We start from the raw sequence: 15802 nt of genomic DNA, 5'->3' as shown, positions 1-15802 counted from the left end.
TGGGCTCCTCCATCTCTGGGACTGAGGTCACCGAGGTGGTCAAAAAACTCCTTGGTGGCAGGGCCCCGGGGGTGGATGAGATATGCCCGGAGTTCCTCAAGGCTCTGGATGTTGTAGGGCTGTCTTGGTTGACACATCTCTGCAAAATCGCATGGACATCAGGGACAGTGCCTCTGGATTGGCAGACCGGGGTGGTGGTCCCCCTCTAAGAAGGGGGACCGGAGGGTGTGTTCCAACTACAGAGGGTTCACACTCCTCAGCCTCTCTGGAAAAGTGTATTAGGGGTTCTGGAGAGGAGGGTCCGTTGGATAGTCGAGCCTCGGATTCAGGAGGAACAGTGTGGTTTTCGTCCTGGTCGCAGAACAGTGGATCAGCTCTACACCCTTAGCAGGGTCCTGGAGGTGCATGGGAGTTTGCCCAACCAGTCTATATGTGTTTTGTGAACTTGGAAAAGGCATTCGACCGTGTCCCTCGGGGAATCCTGTGGGGGGTACTCTGAGAGTATGGGGTACCGGACCCCCTGATACGGGCTGTTCGGTCCCTGTACGATCGGTGCCAGAGCTTGGTCCGCATTGCTGGCAGTAAGTCGAACCCGCTTCCAGTGAGAGTTGGACTCCGCCAGGGCTGCCCTTTGTCACCGATTCTGTTCATAACTTTTATGGACAGAATTTCTAGGCACAGCAAGGGCGTTGAGGGGGTCCGGTTTGGTGGACTCAGGATTGGGTCACTCCTTTTTGCAGATGATGTTGTCCCGTTTGCTTCATCAGGCCGTGATCTTCAGCTCTCTCTGGATCAGTTCGCAGCTGAGTGTGAAGCGGCTGGGATGGGAATCAGCACCTCCAAACCCGAGACCATGGTCCTCAGCCGGAAAAGGGTGGAGTGCCCTCTCAGGGTTGGTAGCGAGATCCTGCCCCAAGTGGAGGAGTTCAAGTATCTCGGGATCTTGTTCACAAGTGAGGGAAGAATGGAGCATGAGATTGACAGGCAGATCGGTGCGGCATCCGCAGTAATGTGGGCTCTGCATCGGTCTGTCATGGTGGAAAAGGAGCTGAGCCGCAAGGCGAAGCTCTCAATTTACCAGTCGATCTATGTTCCTACCCTCACCTATGGTCATGAGCTATGGGTAGTGACCAAAAGAACGAGATCGCGAATACAAGCGGCTGAAATGAGTTTCCTCCGTAGGGTGTCTGGGCTTTCCCTTAAAGATAGGGTGAGAAGCTCAGTCAACCGGGAAGGGGCTCAGAGTAGAGCCGCTGCTCCTCCGCATTGAGAGGAGTCAGATGAGGTGGCTCGGGCATCTGATTAGGATGCCTCCTGGATGCCTCCCTGGTGAGGTGTTCCGGGCATGTCTAACCGGGAGGAGGCCCAGGGGAAGACCCAGGACACGCTGGAGGGACTATGTCTCTTGGCTGGCGTTCTCGGGATTCCCCTGGAAGAGCTAGAAGTAGTGGGCGGGGAGAGGGAAGTCTGGGCATCTCTGCTCAAGCTGCTGCCCCCGCGACCCGACCCCAGATAAGCGGAAGAGAATGGATGGATGGATGGATATATATGTAACATTTTATACAGATGTTAATTTATCTTATTTTTCACTTTTTTTTTTTTTTTTTTACTACAAATTATACTTTCCCAACACTCAAACACTTTAAAATTAAAATATGGGTTAATGTTCCTTAGGACATCTGCTTCACTGCTGTAATAAAACAATACACATACATATATTGTACATACAAATATACTAGTGATTTTCTAATCAAAAGACTTCAAGTCAAAAGACTTGGCTGGTGATCGGTAAATTGGCCAATCACAAAAAACTCCCCCAACAATCTGCTTTTCTAAGCATTACGGTAAGTAAGTTGCAGTGCTCGAAGGAATTACGGTAGTTGAACTAGTGGACAAGTGGGTTTTTTTTGCTGCAACTTCCTGTAAAGACAGAGCAGCAAAGCAGATTTTACCAGAGGAAGGGAACACTGAAATATTAGCCTTTACATTACTCAGGAAAAGGAATCTGTGGGGTCATCTTGTGCAATTAGAAAAAAGGCAAGATGAGCTACTTTAAAGAATTCAAACCTTTTTTATTTTGCCTTTCAATTAAAATGGACCAGTTTGCCTTGGGTGGCCCTACCAGGGGCATAAAGCCCCGGACAACAGAGCTCCTAGGATCATTGGGACACGCAAACCCATCCACCACGATAAGGTGGCGGTTCGAGGAGAAGTATATATAGAAGAGCTAGAAGTACTGGCCGGGGAGAGGGAAGTCTGGGCATCTCTGCTCAAGCTGCTGCCCCCGCAACCCGACCTCGGATAAGAGGAAGAGGATGGATGGATGGATGGATGGATGGATGAATTAAAATGGACACTTTTTGTCCGAGTTTGGACTATGAGTGAGCTTGTGTTTAGTACAGAAGCTCACATGTTCACTTAGAAAAAGAAAATATCAAGAAATATTTGAAGATGGTGCTTAGTAAACAATAAGGTTGTTAGTTTAAAAGCAAAACCTAATTTACTTGTAATAAAATGAAGATCTAATCAATATTAATTTGCTTTGGTCCACAAAAACATGACAGTGCTCTCATAAAAAGAACTGTTTTTGAAATGGCTGGTGTTACAGAATGACAGCACTAGCAAGCAATAGAATTAAATAATCTGTTTCATTAACAGCAAGAATTCACTTCTTAAGATACCAGTTGGAGAGAAAATGTTTCTAATGCTCGGTTTTCCTAATGCTCTAATCACATTCACATTTTCCCCTCTAAAAAGGTGCATGAGTTAGACAGATAACCCAAATGGATTCATAAAACTGCTACCGGAGTATGTGAATTTCCCCTAGGGATTAATAAAGTATCTATCTATCTATCTAAAACAGTGCAATCTACAAATGGAGTTTGAAGAAGACTCCAGCAGTAATCACTTTCACTCATCTGCATTTATAAGCTGCTATGCACCATAATGCCTGTAGTAACTCATTTGAAAAATCTTTTTCTTCTTTGACAACTGTAGCTGTATTTAAAATGAAACAAATAAAAATATTGGTGACAGTTTATGTAGTTTTCATGAAGCAATATTTTCAAAAGCTCATCAATGCAGGGACCACCCTCTCCCTATCATATGAAAAAAAAGTAAAGTCCGACAGCTTGTAATACAGACTTCTAAACTGAAACTCCTGGTAAATCTTACACATACTGTATGTGGCTTCGAGGTCTTTGGTAATCCAGACTTAGAATGACTGGTTTAACAAAATACATTTTTAAACGGTTCAAGAGGTAGAAAGAGAGCACTGCTCTGGAACCTAAAGCTGCATATAGTTAATCATGTTGAGAAGACAGGAGGCAGACTGCCTCGTGTACAGGTAAATAGAATATTAAATCAGTGAACATGCGGAAACCTAGAAAATCTGTAACCTTGTGCTGTGTGTGAAATGTGAAAGAGAAAAATAAATTTACATATAATATGATTTTACTTTGTGAAGTTCTGTTCTTATTATGCACTGCCCTGATGTCTATGTACATTTTAATTGATGAATGCATACAAGTGCATGCAGCCTGCATCCTGGATTGGTTCATGCTTACCACCAGATTGTGCATAAAAAATACCTATGCCCTTTACGACCCTGTGACCCTGTGACAGAATAAACGAGAAGCTATAGAGAATACTGCAATTCTCAGGACTCACTCTGCCGCGGACTGCATTATTTCAAGTACATACTAGACTTTCTAAATGGCACGAAAAGCCATATGCAACACTTACAGAAAAGGAGGTTACAATAACAGAGCCTAACTCCAAAAATGAAAATTTTTTTTCTGCAATGCAAAATGTTATGATGTGTAACAGAAACGTGCAAATGCCAAAACGTAAACAAATACAGTAAAACCTCAATTATCCATCACTTGATTAAACGTCAGGGGGAATAAAAAAAAAAACCCTTGCGCACGCCAGCGTCTACCTATTACTACTGTCACATGATAGATACACTGTGACCTATGCAAATTGGAGCAACTCTCCTTTTTGCTAGCACAGTTTTTCCCCAGCCCCACGCATTTTGAAATCATAAAGTCAGCTACATACCTTCAGCTTTAATAGCATTTCATAGCTTTTCTCTTTGTTATATTATAATTAAACTACTATACATTGTTACGGTCAAACACAGAGGTGTGGTCTTGAAATTGTCACAAAAAACTGAAATCATTAAACGTCTACAAATGCATAAGTGCTTCAAGTATTGCTTCAATTTACAGAGCGGAAAAAACAACTGAACATATAAAGTATAATGCCGACAAAACTGAAACGTGTCGAAAATGGAAACCACTGACTGATATTATTCTGTATTAATGTTAATATTCTTCTGCATTATAATTTTCTTTAAATTTTGTAATATTATATTTTGTTAATACATTGTGATGTGCAGGCAGGTTATAATGTACTGTGCAGGAGCAGAAAGGGCATAATGTTGTGTAAGTGATAGGACTGGGTGAAGGGCTTCTGTTCTGTGACGGGTGGACACACCTCTTAGGAGAAGTTAGGAGAAAAAGGACGGTGCCACGGTAGGAAGTTTTGAGTAGGGGATCAGGAGCCAATAACCAGGAGTGTTTATGGTATAGAAAAAGATAGAACGTGAGTGGCCAGAGATAATTATTGCAAGGGTACCGTTTGTTATGGAACGAAAACTCCAAGTAAAACGCAGAAAACTGCAGTACCTCCAAGTTGTATTTGCTTATTACACTGGTCATTACAATATTATATAAATTAACTAATTTGGTTAATATACTTTATGTAAATAAACATGACTATTTACTAAACTAATCTATTGCACATTATTTTTAGTGTAGCTATTCTGTTATCCGTCTTTTATCTGTCATGGCCTCGGTCTTGAGCCCTGACAGATAATCAAGTTTTAACTATACAGCAGAAAAGGTGTACTGTATGTCTACCATTCACTGTTATACTGATGCAGATTAAGTACACATTCTTTGTATCTTGTATTTTGAGAATGTCATCAACGCACAGCCCAATGTTGCAATAATGACAGAAGAAGTGCGTTTCTTTGCACAGTTTTCTTATATTTATTTCTGTTGCTTGAACACGAGAGATTAGAATGTCAGTGCCTGATCCACATCAGCAACAAGCTTCTTGTGTTATTGCAGGCTACTACAGTGCAAGTCCCTGAAATGAACACGGACTGTTGCTACACTGAACAGTGCTTAGGGGACTAACATCTTGTTTGTCCTGGCACTTGACAGCAATTAATTCGCTTTTCTGTCATGCAGCTACTGTTGGACCATGCTGAAGTTTCATGTGACCACATTAACTGGGCATATCATTTAAGTTTGGTTGTACAGTGCCATATCATACAATAGTTTCACATTCTGCATCAATGTCTGCTGACCAACTCATAACATCATCACTATTCCTCAATTCAGGCAATAGTTCAATTTCAGTTCATTTTAAATCTACCATTATGGTTTTTCATTTGTCATGTGTTTTGAATTATTGATGAGTTACTGTAATGTGGCAAAACACATAGAAATATTCATGATTTTTTGCAGCATGGTATTTTATCCACTAGATGGCTGCAGAATACTGTCCAGAGCGTTATCCAGGCTTAAAAATGTGAAATGGATCACTACATATCACATCGAGTCTGACTTGTGGTTAACCATAATTGCATAGTATTCTGAGCCCAAGTCACACTCGGGGTTAACACCAAGAAGGTTAACTGAAGATGATAAACTGTTTGTGTGTGTGTGTGTGTGTGTGCGCATGTGTGTGAGTGAGAGTGAGAGACAGTGTGCCAAGCAGCTCAACCATTTCATTTCATTGCCACAGCATGTGCAAATTGTATAATAACTGCTGTTGCATTAAAAGGATAGTGCTCTGCTCTCCCTCACACTTCAAGTCCCCTTATTACTAATCTTTAATAATGTCATTCAAACAAGAAGAAATTAACTCCTAGCAGGATCCTCTTTTTAACACAAAAAATATCTGTATCTTTGATTTAAACATTTTATTATGAATACTGTACAGGAATATTCTGGACATCATCACTCTAGTAATGTTTTTAAAGAACTATTACTCTTAATTTAATACTAGCCAAGCTCATGTACAAATCAATCAATGGTGGGGAACTGCAAGAAGAGGCTGGTATAAAGAACATCCTGAGAAAGACAGAAGGGTTAGGGTTGAGTCTAACTTGACAGTTTCAGCTACAAGGCCAGAGCCTGTCCTGGACAGAGAACTAGTCCATCACAAGGAAACAGCTGAATATGAACTCCAAATAAGAGCCGCACCATGTAATCAATCAGTCCTTAGTGGATCAGTTCAGCATATATAGCTATGCACTGTGCTCACAGAAGGTTTTAAAGTTTAGATGCCACTGTTTATTCATAATTGTACTACTTGCCATATTCAAAAATATTAAATATTGTGTGAAAAAACACATTGGCTCCTAAAAGCATCAGCCGTTACAACCCCCTCCCCCACTCAACCAACCACTTTAACTGCAATTTAAGGATATCTAGTCTTACACCAAGCCTCTGTTGATTAAAATCAACCAGAAAAACTGCTTAATATGATTTTTGACCACCATATAGTGAGCAGAATTTTAATAGAAACTAACCACAGGAGTATAAAAAAGAAATTTAGTGATCAGTTTGTTTAAATGCTGCCTTCAAACTATTAAGAACTACAGTAATCCCTCGCTATATCGTGCTTCCCCTTTCGCGGCTTCACTCTATCGCGGATTTTATATGTAAGCATATTTAAATATATATTGCGGATTTTTTGCTGGTTCGCGGATTTCTGCGGACAATGGGACTTTTAATTTCTGGTACATGCTTCCTCAGTTGGTTTGCCCAGTTGATTTCATACAAGGGACGCTACTGGCAGATGGCTGAGAAGCTACCCAACTTACTTTTCTCTCTTGCGCTGACTTTCTCTGATCCTGACGTAGGGAGATTGAGCAGGGGGGCTGTTCGCATACCTAGACGATACGGACGCTCGTCTAAAAATGCTGAAAGATTATCTTCACGTTGCTACCTTCTGTGCAGCTGCTTCGTGAAGCGACATGCTGCACGGTGCTTCGCATACTTAAAAGCTCGAAGGGCACGTATTGATTTTTGATTGTTTGTTTTTCTCTGACCCAAGCATGACAATATAAAAATAACCATATAAACATATGGTTTCTACTTTGCAGATTTTCACCTTTCGCGGGGGGGTCTGGAACGCAACCCCCACGATGGAGGAGGGATTACTGTATTGTTTTATCCTGTTGTTTTTATTTTAGTTTCTTTTTATTTAAATAGTACCTCTGAAATAGATAAAGCTTGTTCGCTAATCAAAAGAGATATTAAATTAAGAGGAACAATATGCTTCTCTGTGTTACTCATGTAACATGTTAGCTGAAGTCTGTGCTTCATTTCTGACTGCTTTGTAGTAGATATAAAGCAGTATATGCTTAATTCATTTGGTTAGTTTATTTTCACCAAAAACAAAATTCTACAAATAATAAGAATGAGCTATACACGCCAATTTTTAATTATTTTTTGTGTTAGACTGGTCAGCAAATAAATATCAAGCTTCCATTTTCCCAAATCACACAAAAAAGCTGAAGACCGAATATAGACGATTCAGTGCTGCCTCACACCATCTACTGTCAGAAGGACATGTTACAATGAGTAAGCCAAAATATGGGCATTGCCACTGCAGAACAAAATTGTAACTGCTGCAGATGCTCTGGGCCTTTTTATGAGCTGCATTGCAACAAGGTTAACAATGTATTTAGTCAGAATTTAAAAATGAATATAATACTTGATCATAAAAAAAGGAAATGAGGTTTCATAATCAAAATTTGGACAGCAAGGTGGCACTACTGCCTTTCAGCTTCAGCATGCTGAAGTCTAATTAATTTAGGCCCAGCTACTGTCGTTGTAAAATAGTTTGCATATTGTTTTTTTACCTTAGTTTTCCTTTGGTTTCTAAAATATGTGATATAATGAAATTTTGTAATTTATAAGCAAATGTCCCAAATAACCACAGATAGTTGAATATAATTTCAATTCTTCTTAACAAATAAATAAGCCTGTAAAAATAATTATGCAGTCTATGGTATTCTTCATTAAGATGGGGGCCACTTGTCAGCATAAGCCTGCACATACTGTATATATGTGCTTGACAGAACATATTCAGGTTGTAATAAACCATGTATTTAAATGTATTAAGCTGTGTCACTGTCAAGATAATGAAGGCAATGTCACTCCAAGAAAAACAAAACCTTAAAAGGAATTTCACCACTTACCACTTGTGATATATGGCCGGCCATTCATCCCGGCCAATACCCCCAGGCCGCCTGATTGAGACCTCCCTGCAACATGGAGGTGCCCCGAAGACCAGCAGGGAATCCTGGACAATGGAGATTTTATCCACAGCCCTGCTGGATACCATGGGGGCCGCTAGAGGACGCTGCAGGGAGGAACAAGGAGTATTTTCCCTACAACCCGGAAGTGCGTCCTAAGCATGTGGACAGAGGAAATGACGTGCTTCCGGGTTGAAGAAAAGGAGTTTTTATCTGACCCGGAAGTGTTCCTAGTCACATGGACAGAGTGTGAAACACTTCCAGGTCAAGGACTATAAAAGGACTGTGGGAGATCCCAGACATTGATCTGAGTTGGGAGGCAGGGTGGCTAAGCGTCTGGGAGTGGAGGATTATTGATTGTGTATTGTTTATTGGAGATTTGTGGAGTGGTGGTGCTTTGTGCACATTTATTATTATAATAAATAACATTTTGGACTTTTATCTGGTGTCTGACGTATTGTCCGAGGGTTCAAGGGAGCGATAGCACCCCTATCTGTCACACACTTCATTCTTTGCAAATTCACTTCAATACTTTCCAATAAACCATGTAACTTCAAATATATTAAGCTATTAAACCCTCTGCTCACAATGCATTTTCAAAACTGCCATCAAGACATTTGTTCACACAATGTAGTATTTAAAAAAAAAAAGAAAAAAAAAAAAAAAGGACAAATTCTCATGACAATGGTGCATCTGCTTCTAGATTTTAGATCCTCTGCTTCATTTGCTGACTGTGGGACTGCTCCCTCATTCTAGGTACCTGGGCATCATGAGCAATGACGATCTCAGTTACCCATTGACTGTTATTAGGACATGAATAGTGAATAGTATGAATAGTATGTGTGTGTTTTTTTTAAACAGTCCTGAAACAGCACCTGCTGCTGGCCTGGCTACTTTGAGCAACTGTTTAAAGCTCCCGCTAGATCGTTGGATGTCTCTGGGTCCATGGTTCTCAAGACTGATCCTCCAATTAGCTGTGAATCACTCATGATTCACTCAATCTCAATGAGATTCCACAGGTGGTGAACCAGCAGAGGGTAGGGAAACCTGCAGGGATATTTGGTATCCAAAGTGAACTTTTCCAGGCTGATGGTAAGGCTGTCTTCCTGGCATTGCAAGTAATCTTTGCTTCCATTTGGGAGATGGGCATCATCCCAACTGACTGGAAAATGGGACTGGTCATCCCTATTTGGACAGGGATAGGTGAACACCTAGATTGTGGCAACTACAGGGGGATAACATTTCTCTCAGTGCCAGGTAAGGTCCTTGCTAGGGTCATCCTCAATAGGATCTGTGATCACTTACTCACCTATCAGCGACCGGAACAGTCTGGTTTTATGCCTAAGAAGTCTACCATCAACCACATCCTGGCACTGAGGGTTCTCATCGAGCACAAATATGAATATTGGCAGAGCTTCTTTGCAGCATTTGTCGATTTTCATAAATTTGTTTGACTCAGTTGATCAAGCTGCCCTTGAGGAAATCCTGCGACTTCACGGAATTTCCTCCAGTTACCGGATATTATTGCTGTCCTATACACTGGCACTGCAAGTGCTGTGCAGAGTGGAGGCAGGACTTTTGCGTTTTTTCCAGTTGATTCTGGGGTTTATCAGGGATGAGTTCTTGTTCCTACTCTGATCAGTACTTGCATGGACTGGGTGTTGGGCAGGGTCACGGAGTCCAGCGGCTGTGGGGCATCTATTGGTGAAGAGAGATTCACTGATCTTGATTTTGCCAATGATGCAGTGATCTTCACAGAGTCAACAGAGGATCTGATTGGGGCTCCCGAGAGACTCCGCGAGGAGTCTGAATGTCTGGGCTTATGAGTGTCCTGGATAAAAACCAAGATCCAGGCCTTTAATGACCTCTTGGGTACAGCCATCAGCAGTGTGTCCGTCTGTGAAAAGAATGTTGACTTCGTTGAGAGTTTTATTCAACTCCGCAGAGACATTCATATCTCTGGTGACTCTTCCCATGAAATCAGCAGGTGGACTAAGACAGCATGGAGGGTCACGAGGTCGTTGGAAAGGGGCATTTGGCACTCCTGATCATCCTTTTGCAAAAGGATGAAGGTTCGAGTCTTACAGTCCTGGTGCTTCCTGTGTTGCTATATGGTTGTGAAACATGGATGCTTATCCAGTAATATGAGGCAAAGACGAGACTCCTTTGATACTGTCTCTCTTTGGAGAATCCTTGGGTACCAACTGGTTTGGCTTTGTGTTGAACGAGTCCTGAATGAGGTACATTACCTGTGAGGGAGTGTCAGTTACAGCACCATCACACGATTTCCAGGGTCATCCGGTTCACAGGGTCCTCATTGTTGAGGACTCGAGCAGCTGGACCAGTCCAAGGGGATGTCCAAGCAACACCTGGTTGTAACAGACAGATGGTCATTTCCAGAGGGTGAGACTAGACCGTGTGTCTGCCTGGGCGGTTTCCAAAAAGCATACCAAGGTGTGTTATCGTGTGGTGGCTATGGCAACATGCTGTATCAGTGCATGCTCCCCAACCTGACCTAACCTGTATTTTAAGTATCATTTTAACACACTATAGTATGAATCCTGCAGTGGGATCAGCTTGGCTGCCCAGGCGACCTTTTATTTACCCACCTCCCAGACATTTGCGTTTTGTCATTATAGGACTGGTCAGCTGCGGCTGAGACACAAACATGAAAAATTAAAGGCTTTACCACAGCATAGTGACTTGCATCCTTACCATCATTACAAAAGAAAAACAACAAGATTCCAGACCCTATTATAATGAAACAATGCTTTTGGATTTTTAAGAAGGAAACCAAGCTAACCATCTATAAGGGTTATTTTCTTCCCTAGTGTTCTATATTGTGGGAAACCCTGGCATCCTACCTTTATCAACTGAAAACTCATAAAAATTCTTGAAAACTTCTGTTTGTAAGGATTGTTGCAGCAATCACAGAGTGCTCACCGAGGACAAGGGTAAGAATAGAATTTCATTGTTATGTTTGAAAGTGTTTAATATGTTATACTGTTATTTTTAATAGTATTATTTCATATTTTCAAGTTATTCTTTGTGATGTGTATAATTCAGCTCTGTCCCTATAAACGTGCTTATGTTCCTTGCTCTTCTTTATGGATTCAAATTTTCCAGACATTTTGGACTTGTTTGTTGTGGATTGCCTTTATAGGCACCTCTTTTTTACTCTAGTTAGCATTTTGGCCTTATTTGCTGTTAATTAATCTTTAATAAAAAAAAATTAAAAAAACAGATTGGGAGCAAAGTCGCTCACCAAAAATGATACATTTCACAATACTGATTTTATTTATATAGAATATTTCACACTGATTTCAGTTTTTCATAAACTATCTTAAGTGCTAAAACAGCAAGGTGAATGTGCTTCTCTCAAAGTCCCTTCACAACAAGCTAATTTAAAGATTGATTCAACCATTCCACGTTCACTCTTTTAACAATATAACTCAATTATTCATTATTACTAAATAATATGCTTACCTGCTAAATAACATGAGTGACAAGAGAAATATCAAGTATGCTGTTGAGATTCACATAACTACATCAAAATATGCCTATTGTTCAGACATAATACAGATGTATAGGTAAGATGCTGACACCCAAATATATCCAGGATTCAATCCCTGTAAATCTTTGAGCATTACATAACCTGTGAATTTTAAATCATTTGAAGGTATTATGACATAAAGAAAATAAAAATTAGAAAGTATTTTCATACACACTGTGGCAAGCATTTTACAGTTTAAATTATTATATTACTCCACTGCAAAATTTATATCATTGGTTCAGACTACTAAAAGAAAAAAAAATTAAGAGTGGAGAAACATAATTGGAGCAATTTACTGAACTCATTTTGCAATAAGGGCACCTAGCAAAAATGTAGCTGTTTTTGTTAACCATAAGCAGTGATATTCCATTAACACACAAGTTATCTACAATTTTAAAAGTGCTCTTCAGCACTTTTGAACTGCTATGCTGCAAGTGTTGTATTTCTTCACGGGGGACAAAGCTAGTCAACTATGTTTTTACTGCTTAGCGGTGCTCAATGTTTTACAGGATACACCTACCCAATTATAAATCCTGAGTCCTTTCACCACGGTGCTCAATGGTTTGTGGGACCCCAATGGGTCATCAATTGGTGTTGTTGCTTCATGATGCTCTAATCCTCATGGGAGTCCCCCCTACCCATCCCATCCCCGTCTAGCTCTTAAAATAATTTTTTGAATCTGCATACAGGTTATCCATATTGTGTTTTTAGCAAATCAGTATTTTCTTGCTTGAATCCAAGCAAAGGTTTATAAAAGAGAACCCTGATGTGGAATTTGCCAATTGTGCCGTGTTGTCAGCCCTCAAAATTATTCAGATTTTGCACTGAAAAAGTTTTAGGATTTTGTCATTTTGGATCAAGAATACTCAACCTGTAGTTTTAAACTTACAATAAAACAAATTTGATAAATTCCACTTCTACTTTAATAAACCTTACACTTCCTAACTATATAACAATATACAGTATAACAATAAGATATATAATATAACAATAAGATGCTGCAGATGTTCTATCAGACAGTTGTGGCGAGCGCCCTCTTCTACGCAGTGGTGTGCTGGGGAGGCAGCATTAAGAGGAAAGACGCCTCAAGCCTGGACAAACTGGTGAGGAAGGCAAGCTCTATTGTTGGCATGGAGCTGGACAGTTTAACATCTGTGGCAGATCGAAGGGTGCTCAGCAGGCTTCTATCAATTATGGAGAATCCACTGCATCCACTTAATAGTATCATCTCCAGACAGAAGAGCAGCTTCAGCGACAGACTGCTGCTGAAGAATGTGAATTTCCCATTGGGATTAATAAAGTATCTATCTATCTATATTTAAACAGTACTTCATTGGTCACTTCAATTCTGCCCTGAACAAAGTACTTCGAAACACAGGCCAGAAGATAAAAAGTACACACTTCCACCATTTTAAGAGAAGTTTTCTTGCTATGCTGGAATGCATGACATGTCAACATCATCTTGCCCTGAAGAGGAATGTAAGTTGATCAAAGGATTTATCCTATACAAATTTAAGAGTACTGCCTAGTTTTGGTGTAAACAGTAAATATTGTAAATGCACTATCTTAGGAAACAAATTTTTACACTGGAAACAAGATATGTTTTTGTAGATTTACAAAAATACAAACCAGAAATCTCTTCACTAGTAATACATAGTGTGTCTGAAAATGCTAAGGGTGGGTAAAAATTTAGGAACTTATAAATGAAGCAGAAATACAGTGGGGAAAACAAGAACAAAAATCTGCAAATGAAAGAAACTGCCATGAAAAAATGCTTAATCTTTACATGTGTTTTGTACCAACCTTTCATTAAGTAAGGAGAAAGCTATTTCTACACATGAATTGTCTAGGAACTAGACCATCTTACCTGGTATCTCTGTAGTGATATGATGGTAGTCAATTTCACTATAGTGTGCCATTGCTCATGGGTTTCTTTATCATATGCATTTACTCCAAACTGGATCTCGTTAGAAGGAATAAGAAAATAGTGGACAGCATACACCACTTCATCATCCCCTATCCTGAAGTCCGCTGGTTTACTGGTTTCAAGCTGTATTTTTTCTTTTCTTCCACAATCTTCAAATCTTACTAAATGAAGAAAAATGATGTATTAGTTCAGTGCTTCCACAGAATAATTGTACAATATGAATGTCATCACATTTAGGCAACTTTTTATAATTCATCATTGCAATTACAGGAACAGAAATGCATCTCACTGTAATTTACAGAAAAATCTAAAACATTTATAAATAAGAACAACATTCACTTTATCGTGCTTGTTTGGTTAGCTAATGGTTCATGTGCTGCAAAGGTTTCTCAGAAAAAAACTAAAACAATCTTATAAACAGCCATCAGTTTATCCAACTATCAAATATATCCTGCTATGCAAAAACACTTTACAGCTTCTAATACTAAGCAAATAGCTGGTATTCTGTTTGTGTAAGGCAGCATACATTTCTGTTTCATAGTGCAAGCCAATCTAATCTACTTCAGCATATTTCGTAGGATTATGCCTAGTGGACAAGGTTGGGCTTATAGAACTGCTACAGAACAAACTATCATGCACCATTATTATTCACTTATGGCTGTTGTTATAAATGTATTCTGAAAAATAAATACAAATGAAAGTTAAAAGAAATAAAGATTAAGATCAGGGATTACAGTAGTATTTCCTCAACTACATACATCATCCATCCATCCATCCATTTTCCAACCCGCTGAATCCGAACACAGGGTCACGGGGGTCTGCTGGAGCCAATCCCAGCCAACACAGGGCACAAGGCAGGAAACAATCCTGGGCAGGGTGCCAACCCACCGCAGGACACACACAAACACACCCACACACCAAGCACACACTAGGGCCAATTTAGAATCGCCAATCCACCTAACCTGCATGTCTTTGGACTGTGGGAGGAAACCGGAGCGCCCGGAGGAAACCCACGCAGACACGGGGAGAACATGCAAACTCCACGCAGGGGATCTCCCAACTGCGAGGCAGCAGCGCTACCCACTGCACCACCGTGCTGCCCTACATATATCATTCCATTACAAATATTAAGAATAGCATAGCAAGGTGGCAGAAATCAACAAAAATCAATTATATTATGTTTTTGGTAAAGGATAGATAGGTTTGGTATTTTTCAAGTCAAAGTTAATTCTTTGCAAACATGGTATACATGCATTTACCACACAAAACTGTATTCCAAAGTCCAGCCTTTTCTATTAATTTTTTTTTCCAAAAATGACACGTATAAGCTATTTTACAATACATGTGTAACCACATGATTCAGATTAATACTCTGTCTTGGCTTGAGAAAAGGACAAATTCAGTAAATTTTAATGCTTTTAAGACTATATATAAGTTCCATTGACACCAATGTAAAATGGTAGTGCAGGCAAGACAGATTTTAAAACTTATAGAAAATCTGTGGACTTTGGAACATAATTTCACCTGGCAAATGCATATCTATAGTACTGTTTGACTTAAAATATTTCAACTTATCCTTTAAGAAAAAAGGAACAGTTCTTGTGAACTCCACATTAAAAAAAAAAACAAAACAAAAACTTTCAACTGGAATGCTTCCACTAAAACAGTAATATCAGAGGCATCCTTTAAGCCACTGGACATTTTAAGCACACTTGGTCTAAAATATTCACCCATCCATTCATTCTTTAATCCACTAGATGAAATTTACAATCACAGAGCCACAGGAATTCCCAGGAGCACAATACACAAAGAAGGAATCAGTTCCTCATACAAGGCACCACAAGCTGCACACACATCATTGCTAGATGTCTTGTAAAAGATAAAACAAGAACAGAAAAAATGTGACACAGTATGTTAGTTTTTGGTGGAAATTCATCGACCTGTTTCTATAGTTACTTAAGATAAGCAATGGATGTTC

At 39.9% G+C, this 15802-nt stretch overlaps 1 protein-coding gene across 1 annotated transcript in view; it reads right to left on the bottom strand.

The window, feature by feature from the left end:
* cdh2 (cadherin 2, type 1, N-cadherin (neuronal)) overlaps positions 1 to 15802 on the bottom strand; it is a 125088-nt gene that overhangs the window by 26652 nt on the left and 82634 nt on the right. Inside the window, exon 3 of the mRNA XM_028803632.2 lies at positions 13765 to 13985. Coding sequence (XP_028659465.1) covers positions 13765 to 13985 — 221 coding nt within the window. The remainder of the gene's footprint in view (positions 1 to 13764; positions 13986 to 15802) is intronic.

The sequence above is a fragment of the Erpetoichthys calabaricus genome, chromosome 6 (assembly GCF_900747795.2).
Source record: "Erpetoichthys calabaricus chromosome 6, fErpCal1.3, whole genome shotgun sequence".
Lineage (NCBI taxonomy): Eukaryota > Metazoa > Chordata > Cladistia > Polypteriformes > Polypteridae > Erpetoichthys > Erpetoichthys calabaricus.
Note: the sequence above shows the minus strand (reverse complement) of the source record. Positions and strands in the feature narration are given on the sequence as shown.